General features: G+C 52.1%; 1 protein-coding gene across 1 annotated transcript; it reads right to left on the reverse strand.

The window, feature by feature from the left end:
• Positions 1-1,263: 1,263 nt before the first annotated feature.
• LOC308677058 (sentrin-specific protease 3-like) lies at positions 1,264-21,432 on the reverse strand. Its single transcript, XM_081343220.1, has 11 exons — positions 21,299-21,432; positions 17,683-18,658; positions 14,181-14,483; positions 13,488-13,599; positions 9,860-10,007; positions 8,789-8,836; positions 8,516-8,593; positions 4,590-4,727; positions 3,497-3,580; positions 2,666-2,716; positions 1,264-2,124 (listed from the first exon to the last, which is right to left on the reverse strand). Exons 2-11 carry the CDS (start codon positions 18,644-18,646, stop codon positions 1,846-1,848), a joined length of 2,205 nt encoding a protein of 734 aa, XP_081199346.1. The 5' UTR covers positions 18,647-18,658; positions 21,299-21,432; the 3' UTR covers positions 1,264-1,845.
• Between the last annotated feature and the right edge of the window lie 1,219 nt (positions 21,433-22,651).

Below are 22,651 nucleotides of genomic sequence, written 5' to 3' on the forward strand. Positions count from 1 at the left end.
GGATGGAAACTACATTTAGTCCTCATCTGAGCCCCAAAAGTTGCTTAAAAGAGACGTGCGAAGTGAGTTTTGCCCTGTTTTATGACCTTTCTCGCCACCACCATTAAGTCAATCACTCTGGTGGTTAACTGAGCAATGCGGTCATTAAGCAAATCCGGCTCCTCCCCCCCCCCCCCCCGCCTGCCTTGACTTTGTCAGGAGGTTGCAAAAGGGGATTGCGTGACCCCAGCGGGACGCTGCGACCGTCGTAAACGTGAGACAACCACCCAGTGTCTGAGTTTGGATGGCGCGACCGCAGGGAGACCAAAATGGTCCTTTTTCTGTGCCAATGTGACTCTGAGCGGTTGCTAAACGAACTGTTGTTAAGTCAAGGACTACCTGTGTTCAAGGAGAGAAGCAACCTGGCATTAAGGAGGAATTTCCTAACAATTCACCAGCGGGATAGCCTGCCACCAGTAGTTGTGGGTGCTCCGACAATGGAGGCTTTTAAGAGGAGACTACGGGTGTTCAAATTTGGCTCGTTTATGACTTCGACTCTTAATTCCTCAGCTAGTGTGAGGGAACTGTGACCCTTTTATGACTTGTGGACTTCAACTCCCAGAATTCCTCAGCTAGCGTGAGGGAACTGTGACCCTTTTATGACTTGTAGACTTCAACTCCCAGAATTCCTCAGCTAGCGTGAGGGAACTGTGACCCTTTTATGACTTGTGGACTTCAACTCCCAGAATTCCTCAGCTAGCGTGAGGGAACTGTGACCCTTTTATGACTTGTGGACTTCAACTCCCAGAATTCCTCAGCCAGCGTGAGGGAACTGTGTCCCTTTTGTGACTCGTGGACTTCAACTCCCAGAATTCCTCAGCCAGCATACTCATTGTGGCCCTGTTTACTCTTTTACAATCCCTTCCTCCCCAATCTCTCCGCTTTAAGGGATAGGTGGAAAAAAAACCAGGCATGGCTGGCTGGGGAACTCTGGGAGTTGAAGTCCACCAGTCTTAAAGTGGCCAAGGATGGAGACCTCTGAACTAGACCGTGGCTTAACTGAAATGGGATAGGGTCTCCTGCCTGGGGGAGGGGGTGCTGGATTCAAAGACCTCCCAGGTCTCGCCCAGCTCTATTCCGATTGGTCGATCTCTTCCGCTGGCTCTCCCAGAGCCCTGAAACTCGGGGGGGGGGGGGGGGGGGAAATACGGCCTGCGGCTTCCAGGACTCGGCGGGCCCATCACACGTCCACTTCGCTTGAATGCTTCTCCAAAGAACAATTTTTATTTCCCACAATGGCAGCCATTGTATAAAAAAAAACAACACTTGCTCTCAGTTAATCTCGGCCCCAGTGTAGAAACCTCGCCCCCCCTCCCCCAGCCCAGCCCCCCCTTCCCTCTTTTCCAACACTTTCCCCTTTTCGGGGAGGAGGGAGAAAAAAACAAACCATTATGAAATAACACGATGAACCCACGGGGCGACAAAGCTTGGGAGGGAGGGGGGGGGCTGTGCGCATAGGGGTCACCCGTACCCCCTCCTCCCTTTTCCGGTCCTGAGTTCAGGACTCCCCGCGCTTTATCTCGCATCTCCAGGGAGCCCCCGCGGAGAGCGGGCGAGGGGCGGCTCCCCCTTCTCGGCCACCCTCGATGCCAACAGACCCCCCCAACCCTTCCCCCCCACCCCAAAATTCCCAAACGAAAACACCCGGGAGAAGCACCACCCTGTCCCGGGTTTAAATAGGAACAAAAGCCAAATGGAAAGATCAGAAAGAAAGAAAAAAGAAAAGAAAAAAAAAGGGTCGGGGCGTAACTTGGGTTTAAAAAAAGCGCCCCCCCCCCTCCCCACGTAAGTCCGGTCGATCAAACCTCAGTCCCCTTGTCTCTGGCTGAAACCCGGGGCGCTCCGGGCTGGCGGCTGCTCCAGACCCAGGACGGGACGACGGTTCTGCTGCGTCCTGGGTGGGTGGGTGGGGGGATTGAAGGGGGGATTGTAGTGGAGGGAGAAAGGGGGGGGCGAGGGGGTGCAGCTGGGCTGCCATGCAATGAGTCTGCAGTGGCACAGCTCCTTGTACATCTGTCGGCGGAGTTTCGGCATGTCTTGCTGCGTGAAGGTGAAGGGGAGGCCGAGGGCCAGGAATTTGGAATACTGGGCGAGCAAAAGGTCAAAAAAAACAACAACAAAAAAACAAAAACAACGAATTATTATTGGGGATTTGACTTCCGGCTGGAGAGATCGTCGGAAGAGAGAATTATCTGTAGATCGGGCTTCGAGGGAGGGAGGACTCTCTGAGCTGGGTGGGTTTCCTGGCAAACGTTTCATGACCCTAATAGAGATCATCGTCAGTGCTAAAAATGCAACCACCCCCCACCTTTCCTCCCAGCACTGATGATGTTCCCTAGTTGGGTCATGAAACGTCTACAGGGAAAGAACCAAGGACTCCACAGTTGTCCTCCCCCATTCCCCTCTTTCCCCCCTCCTCCTCCTCTTCTTCTTCTCCCCCTCCCCCCTCTTCTTCTCCCCCCCCAGCACCTTTCCCAGGAGCAAACGTCATTCAAAGCAGAAGGGGCTTTACGAGCTGCCGTGCCAGAACAGCTTCTGCCTTTGAGCAGACAGAAAAAGGGCCCACCAGACTTCTGATTCCCCCCCCACCCCTCCCCAACCCCCCACCCCGAGCCGCCCATCTCACCTGCAAGACGAAGGCTCCACAATCGCTGTCGTTGTTTTGTCTGGCGATGTTCTGGGCGGGAGAAAGGAGGCAGGTCAGGGCGGGCGGGCAGAGGGTCCGCAGCCCCCAGGCTTCCCACCCGGCCCCAGCCTCCCCTGGCCAGCGCAGGCTCCGAGGAGGCAGCCCGGGGGTCGGCCCCCTTCCTCACCTGGGCTCCCCCCTGCCAAGCCCTCGTCTCGGCCCTCCCGCCCAACATCCCTAAGCCATTTTAGAGACAGCATTCTGGCCTCGATCCCGGCTAGCGGAGGGAGACGGGGCGTTTCCTATTAACTCTGTTCTGCTACAGCTCAAAGGATCAGGCCGGGTTTTGGGCTGAATTGATGTATTCAGCTAAACTAAAACGAGAGCCAGTTTGGTCTAGCGGTTAAGGCGCTAGCCTAAAAGCCAGGAGCGTGGGAGTTCTAGTTCCGCCTTAGGCACGAAAGCCAGCCGGGCGACTTTGGGCCAATCCCCAAGAGACGGCGAGTTCTAGTCCTTGGGCGCCTGGCACGCCATCCGCACTGCGTGAGTTCAGGCCTGAGCTGTACCGCCTGCAGGCCGTGCCAGCTGCCCCCCTTCTGCCCCCAAAGAGGCAAAGAAGGAGAGGGCAAGAGAGAGACGCGGCAGGCCACAGCCGCGGGCCAAGACGAAGTGCCTGAAGAGCCTCCGGGGTCTCTCTCGGCCGCCAGAGGAGTGATGCTCCTGGGTTAAATTTGGGGGTGCCCAACAAAATGGCCCTCAATGGGTGGCCCCGAGGAACTCAGGGGGAAGAAACCCCCCGCCCCCCCCCCACTCCTGGGAGGAGACACCCACCATCTGGAAAACCCCTCTCCAGCCGTCTCGGAAGTCGGGACGATTCTTCTTATCCGCTTCGGCTTGCAGGTACTTGCAGATGTGCTAAGGGGGGGGGGAGGAGGAGGAAGGCACATGAAAGAGCAGCAGCCCCACTGCCACCCCACCTCCAGCCAAGGCTAGACAAATTGTCAGCGGGCAAACAACAGCAAAAATCACACTCGTTGTTCCATAGCAAACTTTTGCCTTTCAAGAAAAAGTTGTTTGCATTAGGGCTTATTTTCTGGTTAGGACGTATATTCGGGGAAATACGGTACTAAATGCTCTCCTCTGGCTGAGGATCTTAGCTGGGGCTTATTTTGGGGTGGGGCTTATATTACGAGCATCCTGGGGGGTGGTGGAAATCAGGCTAGGGCCTATTTTCCAGTTGGGTCTTATTTTCGTGGAAATGCGGTAGCAGTCTCCCAGTTTTTGAGGGGCTGCCCCAAAGAAGAGGTGTGTGTGTGTGTGTGTGTGTGTGTGTGTGTGTGTGTCAACCTATTCTGCAAAGCACCAGAAGGCAGGACAAGAAGCAACGGTTGGAAACTTATCGAGAGGTAGCATAGAACTAAGGAGAAACTAACCCATGGAACAGCTTGCCACCAGAAGTTGCGGGTGCTCCGTCACTGGAGGTTTTCCAGAAGTGAAGATAAGATAACCTTGATTTTATATTTATAACTTTTTTTTTTTTACACTGTGGACACAACGGCACGCACCCGAGATTGGACAACCCTTTTTCCGAAATGGCCTAGGGCAAGGGGTAGGCCACCTCGGCTCTTTTATGACTCGTGGACTGAGGAATTCTGGGAGTTGAAGTCCACGAGTCCTAAAAGAGCCGAGGTGGCCTACCCCTGGCCTAGGGCCTCTTGCTTGAGCAGCAGGTTGGACTAGAAGACCTCTGAGGGGGCCTCCCTCCCAGCTCTCTTCTGATCCTGATTAGTAAAAACATTTATTTTCAAAAGGGAAAAAGAGAAAAAAAAGAGAAAAAAAGAGAAAAAAACTCGCGAGAAAGCTCAGGTTTTTCTTTGGGACAACGAAGAGGCCTGGAGTCCCGCCAGACCGGGGCCCGCCTTACCTTGGGACACCGCCGGTTGAGGGTGCGCTGGGAGTCCAGGTAGGTGATCTTCTTCTGCTTCACCTCCACGCAGATCAGTGACCAGTGGACCTCCAGGTGGATGGGGATCAGGAGGATCTCCTTGTTGAAAATGTCCACCTGTGTGGGTGGGGGGGGGAAACCAGAGGCGCTCAGAGGGGTGCCCCCTTATCCCTATCTGGTTGTTTTGGGGGGGCGGCTCAGGGGTCTAAAAGCTGCCCCCCCGCTTTGGCTGGGGACACCTGTCACCCCTTGGGGTAGCCACGTCCAGCAAAACCCTTCAGGCAGGCTGGACTACAAGTCCCATACCTTCCCCCACAGCACAGCCTTGGCAACTGACTCAGAATTAGGACGGTCGCGGCGTCCCGGGGGTGGGGGTCATGCGATCCCCTTTTGCGACCTTCTGACAAGCAAAGTCAATGACCGTGTGACTCACTTAACTGCGAGGTTGTTAAATGGGGCCAAATTCACTTTAACAAGTGTCTCATTTAGCGACGGAAATTTGGGGCTCATAAGTTGTAAGTCGTAAGTCGGGGACCATCTGGAGTGGCTTGTATTAGTCAGAAAGCAGGTCCAAACAGGTCATAAAATCCACTTTACAACTGTCCCGAATTGCAGCTGTGGTGGGTAGGCTCCACTGCAGTCGTAACTTGAGGACTACCAGGAATAGGTCTTTATCGGCTTATTTTTTTTTAATCAGGGTTTAGAACAAGCCACACGACCAGAGTCCGGTTTGATCCAGCCCTCCTGTCGCGCCAATCAACGAGACATGGACGATGCACACATTTATTTCTGTGTTTTTCCCGCACGTCTGAAGAAAGCGACGATTTGCAGAGGCAAACCAGGAGCAGGTGTCAACCCCAGGTGAACTGTGACAAAAATAAGCCTGACTATAAGCAGATTGCAAACCTGGGGATTCCTGCCAAAATGTAAATCACAGCTTATGGCCCGGAGTAGGATTCACATATTCAAACAACTCCAGTTAGGCAAAAGAAATATTGGCTTTGCAATTTCTTACCGGGTTAAATTGGAATTCAAAATGCAAAATGGGGACTGACGGATTTTGTGCCCGGATGTTGTTCCTCCCGTTTTATTGCACAGTCCTTATTATTTGTCTGAAATGGTTAGGGTTTCCTGCCTGAGCAGGGGGTTGGACTAGATGACCTCCAAGGTCCCTTCCAACATCATCATCATCATTATCATTATTATCATCATCATCTTTTTGGGCCATAATATTCTATTAGCTGCAATCCTTCATTGCGTTCCCACGTTATTTAACTGAAATGTTACTAATAAATTTAAAGCAAATGGTCTAAAAACCATCAATTGAATGAAAAGGCATTTATCCCACAGATTTCCCCCCCCCCCAATTAGTTCCACGGTTGGCTGGGGAATTCTGGGAGTTGAAGTTCACGGGTCTTAAAAGTTGCCAAGGTTGGACCCCCCCCCCCCTTCTTGCTTTAGAGGACGAAATACTTTAAGCTGAAACTTCACTGAAACGTAAAAAGTGTCCACTGCAATTGGGTGGGCAATAATCCTAAACAAATAGAGGAAGTCCTCGGCCACAATGGAGCAATTTTTTTTCCATTGCAGGCAGTTGTTAAGTGAATCACTGCAGCTGTTACCGTTGTTAAGTAAAACCTGGCTTCCCCATGGACTTTGTTTGTCAGAAGGTCGCAAAAGGGGATCACGCTGCGACCGTCGTAAATACGAGTCAGTTGCCAAGCGCCCGAATTTTCTGACCCCGTGACCACGGGGATGCTGCAGCGGTCGTTAAGTGTGAAAAACAGTCACTTTTCTCAGTCACTAAAGGAACTGTTGTAAGTCAGGGACTACAGTATGTGTAATAACCGCGAGGTATGCCTGGTTACGCTATAATGGTGCAATGCAAGGGTGGGGGGATTGGGCCAGTTCTTAACGCTGCTCTTTTCTCCTTTGACTCTAAACAAGCCCCCTCTCCTCAAGAATGGCCTCTTCCAACAAACCATCTTGAGAGGGGTTTAAAAGTGGCTTAAGATGCTGAATGTGCAGCTCCCGAGCGTTGGGCTGGCGTTTTTATATGTGTGTGTGTGTGTGTATGTGGCTCAGTGGGTTAGGACGCTGAGCTTGTCGATCAGAAGGTCGGCAGTTTGGCGGGTCGAATCCCGAGTGCCGCGTAACAGAGTGAGCACCTGTTACTCGTCCCAGCTTCTGCCAACCTAGCAGTTCGAAAGCACGTAAAAAATGCAAGTAGAAAAATAGGGACCGCTCCGGTGGGAAGGTCACAGCGTTCCGTGCGCCTTTGGCGTCTAGTCATGCCGGCCACATGACCACGGAGACGTCCTCGGACAAGCGCCGGCTCTTCGGCTTTGAAACGGAGATGAGCACCGGCCCCTAGAGTTGGAAACGACTAGCACACATGTGCAGGGGAACCTTTACCTTTTATTTATGTGTGTGTGTGTGTGTGTATTTATATATATAATATAAATATAAATTATATATCTATATCTATATATAATTTATATTTATATTATATAAATTATATATACATTATATATATATGTATTATATAATATATATATAAATATAAATATTTTATAAATATTATATATATAAATTATATATATATATATAATATATATAATTTTTTTCTAATCACAAGTCCTTCATATTTTATCAGCAACGTATTGTCTGGGTTCCAACATTTAACTTACTAACGCACATTAAGTTCCTTTCTCTCTACCTCATTTTTCTAGCCATTGATAAAAAATATCCCATGTTCTAAAATATAACGAGTCGTCTTTGGCTCTCATTTTCAATGTCCACCTCTCCATTTCTACACAATCTAGGTTTCGATTTAACTCTTCCTCCGTTGGCATTTCTGCATTTTTTTCAATGCTGAGCTAATACAATTCTCGCTGCAGTTAATACGTGTAATGTTAAATATTACATGTGTGGGGGTTTTTTTGTTTTTTGTTTTAAATCTGGCCTGGGACTGTACATTTCCAAGGATTTGGATGGCAATTTCTGAGGCCCTTCTGGCTATTCACCACCCAGAGCCCGTCTCTTAGGGAGAAGGCTGATTATGAAACTCCAGAAGTGGTGAATGCTCCAACACTGGAAGTTTTTTAAGAAGAGACTGGATAGTCATTTTTCTGAAATGGTATAACATCTCCTGCTTGAGCAGGGGGTTGGACTAGATGACCTCCAAGGTCCCTTCCTATTATTATTATATTATTATTATTAGTCTGAAATAGTATAGGGTTTCTAGCCTGAGCGGGGGGGGGGGGTTGGACTAGATGACATCCAAGATCCCTTCCAACTTTATTATTATTATTATAAAACTTTTATTCATAAAACATGAAACTCAGTCAACTGAACACTCAAACTGACTGGCGCTGATGGTTGACACGGGTTGCTGCCAGCATCCTAGGGATCAACCAGGTATCTCCTTAAAATGTAAGATGTTCCGAGTAGCGCAGTTTTTCGTAGCCTTGCTGGAGTTATTGTAGGAAGCTGCAATTTCTTGATGTGTTTTGCAAAGTTTTTGGACATCGTTCCCAGTGCTCCGATGACAATGGGTATCCCTGTTGTTGTTGTTATTATTATGACCATTTTTCACACTTACAACTGTTGAAGCTTGATCATTCACGTGATAATTCAGATGCTTGGCTATGGACTCGTATTTCTGACGGGGTCCTGGGATCACGCTTCGCGACCCTGTGACGAGCAGAGTCAACGGGCAAGCCGGATTCGCTTAACGACCGTGTCACTAACTTAACAATGGCGGCGGTTCAACTTAACAAGCGTGGCGAGAAACCTCCCAAAACGGGGCCAAAGCCACCGAACGACCGTCTGGCTTAGCAAAGGGAAAGGCCGTAAGTTGAGGACGGCCCGCGATCTCTTTCCTGTCCCTGGCCGAAACTTACGTTTTTGGTCCAGCGCTTCACGCCCTCGTAGCCCTTGGTTCGTAGCTTATCGTAGAAAAAGCTGTTGAAAAAGTGAACCTGAGGGAGGGAAGAGAGAAACGGGAAAGCTGGAGGTGCAGAAAAGCCAGGAGACAGTCGCCCGTTTGCACCCGTCCCAGGCAGAGGGGGTGGGGGTGGGTTACGCAGGCGAAATGCTTTCGGATCCCGACCGTTACGCACACCCGTATGCCGAATTTACTCGCAAGCAAGTAAAAGGTGCAAAATGTGGCTCACCTTTTCCGGCACCGTGTCCATCACAAGGTCCCCGTACATGTTCATAACCTGCTCGAAGGGGGGAAAGGAAGGGTTAGGGTTAAAACAGGAGCACAACGTACGCCCCTTTGCGAGGGATCGAGTCATTTCAGCAGGGCTGTATTTTGACCCTAACGACTGGTAACCCCCGCCCCCCACCCAATATGAAGTGGGGGCTCAGGACAGAGTCGGGAAAGAGTCTCTGTAGCTCAGGGCTGAACTGTGGGGTCCCTGGTGGTCTCTGAGCTGGCTGGTTTCCTTGCAGACGTTTCGTGACCCATCTGGGGAACATCCTTAGTGCTAGAAGGGAAGAGGAGGAGGAGGAGGAGGAGGAGGAGGAGGACTGTGCGGTCCTTGGTGCTCTCTGACCTTGGCGGTTTTCTTGCAGATGTTTCATGACCCAACTAGGTAACATCATCAGTGCTAGAAGGGAGGAGGAGGAGGATGACGACGACAACTGTGGGGTTTAATTGGGTTCAACTGGGGTTTAATTGGAGAGGTTTCCTGACCCAACTAGGTAACTTCATCAGTGCTAGGAGGGAGGGTCAGTGGAAGAGGAATAGGGTGACGACTGTGGGGTCCTTGAAGCTCTCTGACCCAATCAGGGAACATCATCAGTGCTAGAAGGGAGGGGGGCTGTCGGGAGGAGGAGTGACTGTGGGGTCCCTGGGGGTCTCTGAGCTGGGTGGTTTCCTTCCAGACATTTCCTGATCCAACCAGGGAACATCATCAGGGCTAGAAGGGAGGGGGGGGTTGTGGGAGAAGAGGAGGAGGAAGAGGAGGACCACTCTGGAGTCCTGGGTGCTCCCTAAGCTCGGAGGCTTTCTTGCAGACCTTCCCAGTCAGGCCACATGGGGTGATTCCAGACCAGGAAGGCATCTGTTTCAGCCAACTTTTAAAATTCAGCCCGGGGGCAGGTCAGGAGCCCCTCCAGGAACAGTCCCGGGGCCGACCCCTGGCGAGTTAGGCCCTGTGGGGTCACTGGCCTTCACTCCCGTCGCTCTGCTGCCTGGGACTTTCTCCGGCGTCCTCCTCGCCGCCCCCCCCTCCTACCTGGTCATTGAGCCAGTTCGACCCAAACAGCGTCTGCAGGTCGTCCATGGTGACCACATGGCGCTTGTAAGTGACCCGGAAGGTCCGGACCACGGCGTTGCCCGGCATGCGCTGGTAGGACTGGATCAACTGGTTGACCAAGCTCTTCCTGCAGGGGGTGAGAGACGGGCAAGCCTTGAGTAACGCCCAGGGGGATGTGGGAAGGTGGGGCGGGTCTGGAGCCCCCCCCCGCCAGTTGACCCACAGGGGCAAATGGCCTTCCAAGCCCAGAGGATCTGCCCAAGCTCCAGGGGTAGGCAACCTTGGCTCTTTTATGAAGCTAGAAATTCAGGTAAATGAGGGCAAATATGATATTGTTGCCATTACAGAAACATGGTGGGACGAAACCCACAAATGGAACACACAGCTAGAGGGATTTAAATTATTTAAAAGAAACAGACTAAACAAAAGAGGAGGTGGAGTTGCTCTCTATATAAGAAATAACTTTATCTCTACAGAAATAGAGCACAACAATGACGAAAACTGTAAACCTGAATGCATTTGGGTCAATATAAAAGGGGAAAAAATTGCCATTGCCATAGGTGTGTACTATAGGCCGCCCAACCAAGCAGAGGAAATAATGAACTCTTTCCTAGCCAGTTAACTAAGGTATGTAGGAAGCGCATCACAATAGTAATGGGGGACTTTAATTACCCTGATATCAACTGGGAGACAAACTCTGCACCAAGTGGAAGATCTAACAGATTCCTGACAAACCTAGCAGACAACTTTCTCTCCCAAAAAGTAGAGAAGGGAACTAGGGATTAGCCATATTGGATTTAATTTTCACTAACAGAGATGAAATGATAGAAGGTGTCGAAGCCACAGGAACCTTGGGGGGAAGTGATCATGCAATATTGGAGTTCAACATTCTGGAAGTACAAGCAATAGAACACAGCCAAACTAGAGTCTTGGACTTTAAAAGAGCTAATTTCAATAAACTTAGAGAGACCATGGGAAGAATTCCATGGATGAGAATCCTAAAGGGGAAAACAACTCAAGAAGCTTGGGAAATTTTGAAGAGTGAGATAATAAAGGCCCAGTCTAGCACAATACCAACAAAGAAGAAAAATAACAGCTCTCAAAAGAAACCAGCATGGCTGCATAAAGAACTCTCTGATAAATTGAAAGATAAAAAGGACAAGTATAAGAATTGGAAAGAGGGGCATATAACTAAGGCAGAATATCAGCAAATAGCCCGTGCCTGCAAAGATGAAGTGAGGAAAGCTAAGGCTCAAAATGAACTAAGGCTTGCGACCAAAGTCAAAAATAACAAAAAAAGCTTCTTTCAACATATAAAAAACAAGAAAAAAGTTAAGGAAATGATTGGTCCATTAGTGGGGGAAAGTGGCAAGAAGGTGACAAGCAACAGGGAGAAAGCAGAACTATTTAACTCGTTTTTTGCATCTGTCTTTACACAAAGGGAAAAAACAGTCCAACCTACCCAAACCAGTGCCATAAAAAACAGAATAGAAACGCAAGTTAAGATAGGCAAGAAAATGGTAAGTGAGCACCTGTCCAGCCTAGATGAGTTCAAATCACCAGGACCAGATGGATTACACCCCAAGGTTCTTAAGGAACTGGCAGACGTGATCTCAGAACCACTGAACTATATTTTTCAAAGATCCTGGAGCACTGGGGAACTACAGAGGACTGGAAGAGAGCTGATGTAGTTCCCATCTTCAAAAAAGGGAAAAAAACAGATCCAGGAAACTACAGACCTATCAGCCTGACCTCAATACCTGGGAAGATTCTGGAAAAGATAATCAAACAAAAAATCAGCGAACATCTTGATGTGAACAAAGTTATCACTAAAAGTCAACATGGGTTTGTCAAAAACAAATCGTGCAAGACAAACCTTATTGCATTCTTTGACCAAGTGACAAAACTAGTCGACCAGAGGAATGCTGTAGATTTAATTTACTTGGATTTCAGTAAGGCATTTGATAAAGTAGATCACAACCTACTACTTGATAAGATAGAAAAATGTGGGTGAGACAGCATCAACACCAGATGGATTCGTAGCTGGCTGACAGGCCGTACTCAGCGTGTGGTCCTCAATGGAACTGCATCTACATGGAAGGAAGTGTGTAGTGGGGTGCCCCAGGGCTCTGTTCTGGGCCCAGTGCTCTTCAACATCTTCATCAACGATTTGGAGGAGGGGATAGATGGGGAACTCATCAAATTTGCAGACGACACCAAGCTGGCAGGAATAGCCAATACTCCAGAAGATAGGCTTAAGATACAGAAGGATCTGGACAGACTCGAACACTGGGCGCTATCTAACAAAATGAAATTCAATGGTGAAAAAAGTAAGGTTCTACATTTAGGCAGGAAAAACCAAATGTACAGGTATAGTATAGGGGGTATCTTGCTCAAGAGTAGCAACTGTGAGAGGGATCTCGGAGTCCTAGTGGACAATCACTTCAATATGAGCCAGCAGTGTGCTGCAGCTGCCAAAAATGCCAACACAGTGCTAGGCTGCATTAACAGAGGGATAGAATCAGGATCACGTGAAGTACTAATACCACTTTACAAGGCCTTGGTAAGGCCACACTTGGAATACTGCATCCAGTTTTGGTCACCACAATGTAAAAAAGATGTTGAGACTCTAGAAAGAGTACAGAGAAGAGCAACAAAGATGATTGGGGGACTGGAGGCTAAAACATATAAGGAACGGTTGCTGGAATTGGGTATGTGTATTTAACGAAGAGAAGGGTGAGGGGTGACATGATAGCAGTGTTCCAATGTCTCAGGGGCTGCCCCAAAGAAGAAGCAGTCAAGCTCTTCTCCAAAGCGCCTGAAGGCAGGACAAGAAGCAACGGATGGAAACTAGTCAAGGAGAGAAGCAACCTAGAACTAAGGAGAAACTTCCTGAGACAAATTAACCAATGGAATAACTTGCCTCCAGAAGTGGTGAATGCTCCAACACTGGAAGTTTTAAAGAAGAGATTGGACAGCCATTTGTCTGAAATGGTCTAGGGTTTCCTGCCTGAGCAAGGGGTTGGACTAGATGACCTCCAAGGTGCCTTCCAACTTATTATGACTTGTGGACTTCCAACTCCCAGAATTCCTCAGCCAGCATGGGGGAACTATGGCCCCCTTTAGGACTCATGGACTTCAACTCCCAGAATTCCTCAGCCATCCATCCATCCATCTCTCTCTCTCTCCTTTTCAACCGTGATTCCCAGAGCCTTCAGCCTGCAGGGCTTGAAGCCGCCAGCTTGCCATGAGCCACGTGTGAGGACCTAATGATACCGAACCTAGCGTGAGAACCAAGGTTATTGAAATAAGAAATGATAAAGAATTGGCGGGCTGGAGGGAAAGCCTACATTTCAAACTAATTGGGGAATGTGATTTAGGACTGTTCATTGGGGGAGGGAATTGTGCTTTGATATTATGAGCCCAGGAGAGGGGAACTCGGTTTTGGCTTCCACCGTGTTAGTGCCAATGCTATGCTTCTCGAATAAAGATCCTTTAAGGAAAACAACGCCTCGACGTTCTTTGAAGAGTTTCATCTGTCGGAACCGTGACATTCACCTTTCAGCTGCTGGAGAGGGGTGAGCGGGGGGAGGGGGGAGAATCGTACCTCTGCAGGGTGGAGAATTCCTGCTGAAAGATGTCCTCCAGCTTCTCCACCACCTCGTCCACACTGACGGGGATGAGGCTGCCGTACGTCTGCAGGAACTCGTCCAAAATATCTGGGCAGGAAGAACGGAAGAAAAGCTGAAGCCACCAAATTCAATCAACCTTTTTTTTTGGGGGGGGGAGGGTTCCAATGAGGGGCGAGAGGAAAGTGGGGGGGGGGCCTGCCTCTGAGGCTGCTGAGAAAAACAGGCTTTTAAACCAACGTTTAATGCCAATCTTTAACCCAGCTGTGCCTTTGTAAACTGTGAATTTTGCAACAGGTAGTCCTCGACTTAAAACAAGTTCGTTAAGCGACTGTTCAAGTTACCAAAAAGGGACTTGCGACGGTTTCTCACACACTTACAACCGCTGCAGCATCCCTGCGGTCACGAGCCAAATTCTGCCGCTTGGCAGCGGTCCCATATTTATGACGGTCGCAGTGTCCCGGGGTGTGTGTGTCAGGTGATCCCCTTTTACGACCTACTGACAAGCAAAGTCAACGGGGGGAAGCTGGTTTCGCTTAACAAACGCCTCGTTTAGCAACAGAAATGTGCGGTCGTGAAATCGAGGACTACCTGTTAAGGAGAGAACCGGCGACTTTGACGGGCAAACGCTCTCCACAAACACACCCATCACCCACACCCGCCCCTCTTACTGTGCACGCAGGCGATGTGTTCTTCCCGCAGCAGGCTGGGCTGACCCGCGCTCTCGTCCAGCCTCTCTTCGGCCTCCTCAGGAACCGCCTCGGCTGGCTGGCTCCCAGCTTCCCCCTGAACAGCCAAAGAATCCGGCAGCCGGTCCTTGTCTCGGGGCCCTTGGAAAAGTTCCTCGGCCACGTGGCCTCCGATGCTGCAGACGTTGCTGATGAGGATCGTGGCATCCGGCACGCCGGGCAGGGAGCAGAGGTCACTGTCCGGCAGAAGGGAAGCAAAGCCGTTGGGAAGGGCATCCAGGGCGTCTGCAGGGGAGGGAAAGGAGATTTCGGGGCCTTCAACCAATCTGCTCGCTGCAGTCGTAGGAAGCGAGGAGAAACTGCCCCGAGGGGCAAACGCATCCCTGCCCTGCAAAGTTCTGTAAATTTGGCCAGATTTGGGAGCAAGTACTGGATCCGACACGTCTGGGCTGGATCCTCCTCCTGCGTCCACCTGGGTTTCTCAACCTTGGCCACTTTTAAGATGGGTGGACTTTAACTCCCATTACTTCCTAGCCCTGGGGGGGGGGAAGGTTGTGCTGGGCCTTTGGGATCTTTGATATTACATCCCTTGTGGCCCTCTTAATCTCTCATAATCTCTTTCTCTGCAATCTCTCCGCCCTGCTGGGAAGGATTAAAAAAGGTGGGCAGGCTGGCTGGGGAATTCTAGGAGTCCACCCATCTTCAAGTGGCCGAGGTTGAGAGAAACATGGCTTTGGCTCAGGGGTCTTCAAATTTGGCCCGTTTACGACTTGTGGACTTCGACGCATGTGCCTGGCTGAGGAATTCTGGGAGCTGAAGTCACAAGTCGTAAAAGGGCCAGGTTTGAAGACCCCTGGATTGAACGGAGCCAGGAAAGGATCCGGATCTGAAGGAGAACTTCATTTAGGGTCTCCTCCTCAAGCAGGGGGTTGGACTAGAAGACCTCCATGATCCCTTCCAACTCTGTCATTCCGGATGGTCTTTGGTGAGGGTTACTGAAGCCTCCTTCTGAGTAAGGTAGCTTTGCTTTGGTTGCCCAACTGGTGCCGTCTTCTCTTTGTTGTTCTGATCACTGTATATTATTTTATTGTTTTGTGTGCTTTTAACAAACCATTAAAGGCAAGAGGAGAAGGGAGAAGCAGCAGAGGAGGAGATGGTTAGATAGCGTCATCAACGCAATGGATGTGAATCTGGGCAAACTCCGAGAGACAGTGGAGGTGGGGGGGAGGGCTGGTGTGCTGTGCTTCGTGCGGTTGCAAAGAGTCGGACATGACTTAGCAGCCGAACAACAACAATTGTGCTTTTAATTGTGAACTGTCTGGAGTCTCTGGCAGTCCGGCAGTACACAAATATACTAGGGTCCAATCTGGGTCAGTCACTGGGACCAAAGGTTTCGTCTTCCGAGCTTTCCGACTCATTCTGGAGCCCGTCCTTGGGGAGTTTCTCTCCGGCGGAGCCTGTGCCTTGGCCTACTCTGTGTGTGGCTTTTTAGTTGTTGATTGGGGTGTTGAGGCTGGCTATTAAGTCGTTGGCTGCTGTTTCCTTGTGCTACCCAGCCCTCTCCTCCTAAGTACTTGATAAGCTGGTGGTAAATCATCCCTCCAGTTGACCGACCAGGGCCCCGTTTCCCAGGCTTCAGTCACTTCCCTGGCTGTTTTTGTCCATGCTCGTCTGACAATCATAGTTGAGCTGTGTTTGAATATTAGTATTCAATCTTAGTAGCTACAAAATTGAATGTATGTCCCATGCAAAGCCCAAAGCACAAAGTCTGCTAGAGAGAAGTTTTCTGCATGAGTTCAAAAGCTTAGAAAACTAAAGCTTCAGTCCCGAGGACCGACCCAGATTGGATCCTGCAACATTATGCGGGGACACATAGATTTGCCTTCATTCATGAAAATTTAATAATTAAATAAAATAGGAGACTTTCCCTCTGCTACCACGAAGACAATCACCAGCTGTTTTGCCTGGCGTTTTCTAAACCATGAATTGAGGCACCGAGAGGCCCGTATAACCACTGCACATCAAGCCCCAACAGCCTCTGACATCACACCACAAAGAATATACACCCAAACCGCCCTGCCTTATCTTTTCAACCTTTCCCGTTACCCTCTGTATCCCTGCGTCTCAACCTGAGTAATTTTACGGTAAGAGGGGTGGACCTTCAACTCCCAGAATTCCCCAGCCAGAAGGAATTCAGACTGGGGTTTACCAGAATTCAGCATGGAAAGGGGACAAGGACACCTGGGGCTGGAGCAGCTTCACTGCATTTTTTTAATGGGTAGCTTTGTTAATAGACGGCGGGAACGCAGTTGACGTAATATACCTCGAGTTCTGCGAAGTGCTAAAATAACCCACGACAAGCTAAATTAACGAACAGGTTAAATATGGGCACATGGCATGACAATTAAAAGGGAAACTGATATGCTGGCTGGGGAGACGTGTGTGTGTGGGGGTGTTGAAGTCCACCCCTCTTAAAGTTGCTGGGGTTGAGATACGCCCCTTTACATTTTGGTGGCATTTTATGGACTTTCTAACTTATCTTGCCCAAATCAATCAATGTCGTGAGGCAGAGAACCACCAATAAAGGTTGCCATCTGAGGACCCAGATTGTTGGGGGCAATTAAGCTGACTTTGTAATAATGCCGCTTGGGGTGTGTGTGTGAAAGCCCTAATAAGCAGGCATATACATAGAATGAAGGCTACTGCTAAGCTTGTAAGCCGCCCTGAGTCTTCGGAGAAGGGCGGGATATAAATGGAATTCAAATAAAAAAATAAATAAATTTGAAAAGACACCTTGCCTAAGGGCAGCACTGTGGAACAGGGGTCTTTCTGCTTAGGATACCAACCCAACCTGCTTGTTTACAGACTGGGGGGGATGCCCAGCATCTTAATGGGTTACTTCTAGGAAAGCCCCACAAATAAATTAGCACATTGAAGAAACTGCAAAGTTCCTGAAGGACAGACTTGGGAGGGACCTTAGAGGTCACCAACCTTTCTGGGCTGGCGGCCTGGTGGGAGAGGGAGGGACGGGCACCTTTATGCACACATGTGCCCATGTGCGCATCAACGGGGCCGTGAGCATCTGCGCTCTGCAAATGGGAGTGCTAGCGCCGGAGCGCAGCTTGGCTAGCACCAGTGAGAGACTCACGGCTCGGCTAGCACCAGCGCATGGAAAGGGGGTGAGTGCTCGCATATGGACGCATACGCTGGCCAGCAACTCACACAGCCCGTTGGCCAAGCGGCCACGTCCCGGTATGGGCCACGTCCCATAGGTTGGGGACCACTGTTCTAGTCCACCCTCCTGCCCTATTCCGTTCTGGACAAATGGCTGCCCAGCCTCTTCTTAAAAACCTCCAGTGCTGGAGCACCCTCAGGTTCCAGTGGCAAGGCGTTCCACGGGTTAACTGCTCTCCTGTCAGGGAATTTCTCCTTAGTTCTAGGTTGGATCTAGGCTTCTAGAGCGGGACCCCCGTTTCCCTTTTACCTCCATCTCCGTCCAGACCATGCTGTGGCTCTCCCATCTTCCTAGTCCTGGGGGACAACTGGGCCCCCCGGGCAGGGTACTTGAGCGGGGGGGCCGGCTCTTCCTCCTCCAGCTCCATCGCGCCAGCGTCCTTCTCGAAGCCCGCCCGCTGGACCTCCATGTAGTGAGGGAAGGGGGAGGCCTCTTCCATCAGGGCCCCCAGCAAGCTGAGGCGGGAGTGCTGAGGCGTGGATGGAGACGGGGGTAAGGCTCCCCCCAATTCGTAGTCCAGGCGGGGCTCAGACGAAGAAGCCTTGAAGCCAGCCGGGCGGGGACGGCCCTTGGCCGCGCTCTGGCAGTCCTCTGTCTCTGCTCCCAAAGGGCAGCTTTTCTTAAAGACGACCGGAAGGTGGTCGTCGTCTGGCTGGGAGCCGGGCGAGAGGGACATGGACGACTGGGCCCGTTTGGCGCCTCCTCGCCGGCGCCCCTTGGCCGCCATCTTGCCCCACAGCTTCCAGTGGAAAGCCAGGGAGGAGCTCTTCGAATACAGAAGCATCCGGAAGGCGCGCAGAGCCCGCTGTCGCTTACGGCGGAAACAGTGTCTGGAGGTGCCCGGCCTCCTGGCCTGAGTGCCGGTCACCACCTCGAAGGGCCAGGCGTGCCCCCCACTCCTGGAGAACTTCCCCCGGGGGGCTTTCTGTCGGGAGAGCTCCGAGGGGCCCCCCGCCACCCCCCAGCTGGGGACGCAGGAGAGATCCCATTGGCCTTCGCGTCCCTCGTCGCTGCTGGAGCAGGAAGGGTTGAAACTGGGAAGCGGCTTCTTGGTGCAGGCCAGGCGCCGGCTCCCCTCGAAGCAGCCGCCTCGCTGGTGCTCCGGGCCGCGCCACTCCCGGGAAGGCCTGCAAAACCGGTCAGGGTGTCCCATGGGGTCGTGGAGGCTGGTGGAGGCCCCCCAGTAGCTCTTCTCTTGGAGGCTTTCCTTCATCGCTCCGACGGGCTGGAGGGGGAAGAGAGAGAGAGACGCAGTCCTGATCAGGGGGAAGGGGCAGGGGGCGCTTCTCAGCGGATCGATCGGAAACTGACCGGCTGCTCATTGGCTCACGGGTGACCCCAAAGGGTGCTTTGTGCAGATCGGAGGACAAAAGAACCACAAACGCCACAGTTAAGGGACTTCAGCCCGTTCCCTGCTTAGTGCAACCTCCTTTTATTATTCCTCAGGTGTTCACCCCACCTTTATTCTCTTGTAAGTAAGTTGAGGTGGCAGACATGCATAATACTCTGCCCTCTTTTCTTTTCCCCCACACCACCCGCCCTGTGAGGTGTGTGGGGCTGAGAGAGGGGGACTGGCCCAAAGTCCCCCAACAGGCTTTCATGCCTAAGGCGGGACTAGAACTCTCCATCTACCAATGATTGGCCCAAAGTCACCTAGCTGCCTTGCATGGCTAAGGCGGGACTAGAACTCACCGTCTCCCGGTGATTGGCCCAAAGTCACCCAGTCAGCTTTCATGCCTAAGGCGGGACTAGAGCTCCCAGACTCCTGATGATTGCCGGGACTAGAACTCAGTCTCCTGATGACTGACTCAGTCACCCAGCTAGCTTTCGTGCCTAGGGCAAAACTAGAACTCACCATCTCCTAGGTTCTCCCTTAATCATTAGGCCAAACTGGCTCCCTAACCCCGGCTTTCGCCCAATTTTCAGCCCTTTTCTCTACATTTTCTCCCGGCGGATGGCCGCATCCACTTTAAAAACAGAACAGCCCCCCCCAAAACTCAGCAGAGTCGAAAGCATTTTGGAGAACGACCCGTCTTCCTCTTTCACGACAGCTTCCAAGGAGTCAACAGGCTTCTCCTGCCTGTGAGAACTTTCCGGACAGAAGCAGAGGAACCCACTTCTGCATTTCTCCTCTTGGCTGTTCAAAGACTGTCGGGACGCCTCGCGCTGTTGTTGCTTTGTTTTTAAACTGCACACAGTCATCCAGAGAAGATGCTTCACTTGGGGGGGGGGCTATGACATTTGCCTGCCCGCTGCCCTGAGCTGCCCGTGCAGAGTCCTCAACTTACAACAGTTCGTTCAGTGACCGAAGTTAACACCGGCACTGAAAGATGTGTTTTTCAAACTTACGAACTTTGCAGCGTCCCCAGGCTCATGTGATCAAAATTCAGACGCTTGGCAACTGACTCGTATTTATGACGGCTGTAGCGTCCTGGGGGGGAGGGGTCACACGATCCCCTTCTGTGACCTTCTGACAAGCCAAGTCAACGGGGAGGCCAGATCCACTTAAGGACCACATTACTAACTTAAGTGCAGTGATTAACAACCTCGGCAAGTAAAATGAAGAAAAACCCACTTAGCAACCGTCTCCCTTAGCAACAGGAAAGTTGGGCTCAATTGCGATCGTAAGTGGAGGACTCCCTGTATAAGTGCACCAGAACTGCCTTGAACAGCCTCTCCGGAGAAGGACCAGCAGGAGTGCCCAACCCTGGCCGCTTTTAGGACCGGCAGACTTCAGCTCCCAGAATTCCCCAGCCTTTCTCCACCTCCTTAACAAGAGAGAGCCTTGACCCTGCTTAAAGCCTCGTCCTAGGCTTAGACACTCGGCACATGCCCAGGAAACCGTCAACCCTTCCCAAACGGTCAGGCTGAGGGTGGGAACTCCCAGGATTCCAGTGGGTCAGCTGAGGCATCTGGGAAGTTAGGCCAAGCGTCAGGAACAGTCAGGCCAGCCTGACTTTGGCAAATAAAAAAAAAAAGTTAAGTGTGATTGGACTTCAACATGCTGGCTGGGAATTCTGGGACTTGTAGTTCACCCCTCTTAAAGCAGGGCTGGGCGGGGAATGCTAGGACTTGCAGTCCAGATACCTTAAAGCAGGGCTGGGCAGGGAATGCTGGGACTTGCAGTCCAGATACCCTAAAGCAGGGCTGGCTGGCTGAGGAATCCTGGGACTTGTAGTTCACCCCTCTTAAAGCAGGGCTGGGCGGGGAATGCTGGGACTTGCAGTCCAGATAAAGCAGGGCTGGGCAGGGAATGCTGGGACTTGCAGTCCAGATACCCTAAAGCAGGGCCGGCTGGCTGAGGAATCCTGGGACTTGTAGTTCACCCCTCTTAAAGCAGGGCTGGGTGGGGAATGCTGGGACTTGCAGTCCAGATACCTTAAAGCAGGGCTGGGCAGGGAATGCTGGGAGTTGTAGTCCAGATACCTTAAAGCAGGGCTGGGCGGGGAATGCTGGGACTTGCAGTCCAGATACCTTAAAGCAGGGCTGGGCGGGGAATGCTGGAACTTGCAGTCCAGATACCTTAAAGCAGGGCGGGGAATGCTGGGAGTTGTAGTCCACAAGTCCTACAGTGGCCAAGACTGGACCTCCTCCCTCCCCCAATTTCCCCCCCAGGGGCAGCGCAGGGTCCCGGGGGGGCTCCCCCTCCCCGCGGCCTGAGGGGCGGCCCAGGAGACCCCCGCGAGGCGGGAGGGGCGGGGCCGCGCGCGCGAAGGGGCGTGGCCGGGAGGGCCGGGGGCCGCCTGAGGGGGCCGCATGGCGCGCGGGGCACGACGGGAGGGGCGCCCGGGGCGGGGGGGGGGCGAGAGGCCGGGGAGGGGGGAAGAAGAGGGGAGGGGTCCGGACCCTCGCGGGCGCGCCTCACCGTCTGCGCAGCGAGCCCGGGCGCGGCCCCCGCGGAAAGAGGCCGGGCAGCCAGGGAGGCCCCGCGCTCGCTCTCCCCTCCCGGCCGCCGCCGCCTCCTCCTTTCCTTTCCTCACAAACTGCCGCGGCTGCCGGCGCCGCCCAATGGCGTCATCAAGCGGCGTCGTTGAGGAGAGGGCGGGGCCGCGCTCGACGTAAGGGAGAGGGAGCGGCCGCTCGGGCGCGTGACGTCACGCGGCGGCCGCCTTTCCCGCCGCCGCGCGGGCGCGTCATCCTCGTCCCACCTCGCGCGGGGAACGACGGGATTGGGCTGGGGGGAAAGGAATGCCGGGAGTTGTAGTCCCGAGCGGGAATATGGGGGGGGGTTGTTCGCTGGGCCTTGGCTGTCCAGCAGCCCTGTTTCCCACAGGGGCGCCCCGCCTCGGTGCCCTGACCAGCTGGCACCCTGTTTGGCATGGGCATTGCCCCCCCTCCGCCTGCCAAGAAGCCCCAATGGCCAGGCCAGGCCTGGTCGAGGCCTGGCACAGGGCCTCATGCGGGGTGGCCCCTCAGTCCCTGGGCAGCCCCCCCCCAAGAGACACAAGCCCAGGCATGCGAGGCAATCACAATTTTATTTGCATTGCAGTTCCAGGCTGACGGGCGATGCCTGGGCAAGGCGTCGTCGGTGGCGTCTTCGGACCAGGAGCCAGACCATGAGGGACAGCAGGGCCACCACCGCAGCGCCCGTCGGCAACAGCGGCAGCAGCCAGCTCGGCACTTGCTTCCCATCTGAAGGAGAAGCAGAGAGAGAGGCAGCTTGTGGGGTGTCCGAACCCCAAGAATGCTTCACCAAGCAGCCAAAAAAGCCGACACAATCCCAGTTGCATAAACAGAGGCAGAGAATCAAGATGACGCAAAATATTAGCACCGCTTTGTAAAGCCCTAGTAAGGCCACACCTGGGATACTGCAGCCAAGTTTGGTCATCACATCACGAAAAAAGAGGTTGAGAGTTTGGAAAAAATTCAGAGAAGAGCAACTAAGACATCCAAGGCCTGGAGGCTAAAACAAACGAAGAACGGCTGATGGACTTCGGTCTGGCTAGTCTAAAGAAAAGAAGAAATAGGGGAGACAGGATAGCAACATTCCAGTATTTGAGGGGCTGCCACAAAGAGGAGGGGGTAAAATTATTCTCCAGAGCATCAGAGGGAAGGATGAGAAACAATGGTTGGAAACTGAGAGAAGCAACCTGGGATTAAAGAGAAACTTCCTGACAGTGAGGACAATCAACCAGTGGAACAGCTTGCCACGAGAAATCATAGGCGCTCCATCACTGGAGATTTTCAAGAACAGACTGGACAGTCACCTGTCTGAGAT

Source organism: Vipera berus, assembly GCF_964194415.1.
Source record: "Vipera berus genome assembly, chromosome: Z".
NCBI classification, from domain to species: Eukaryota; Metazoa; Chordata; class Lepidosauria; order Squamata; family Viperidae; genus Vipera; species Vipera berus.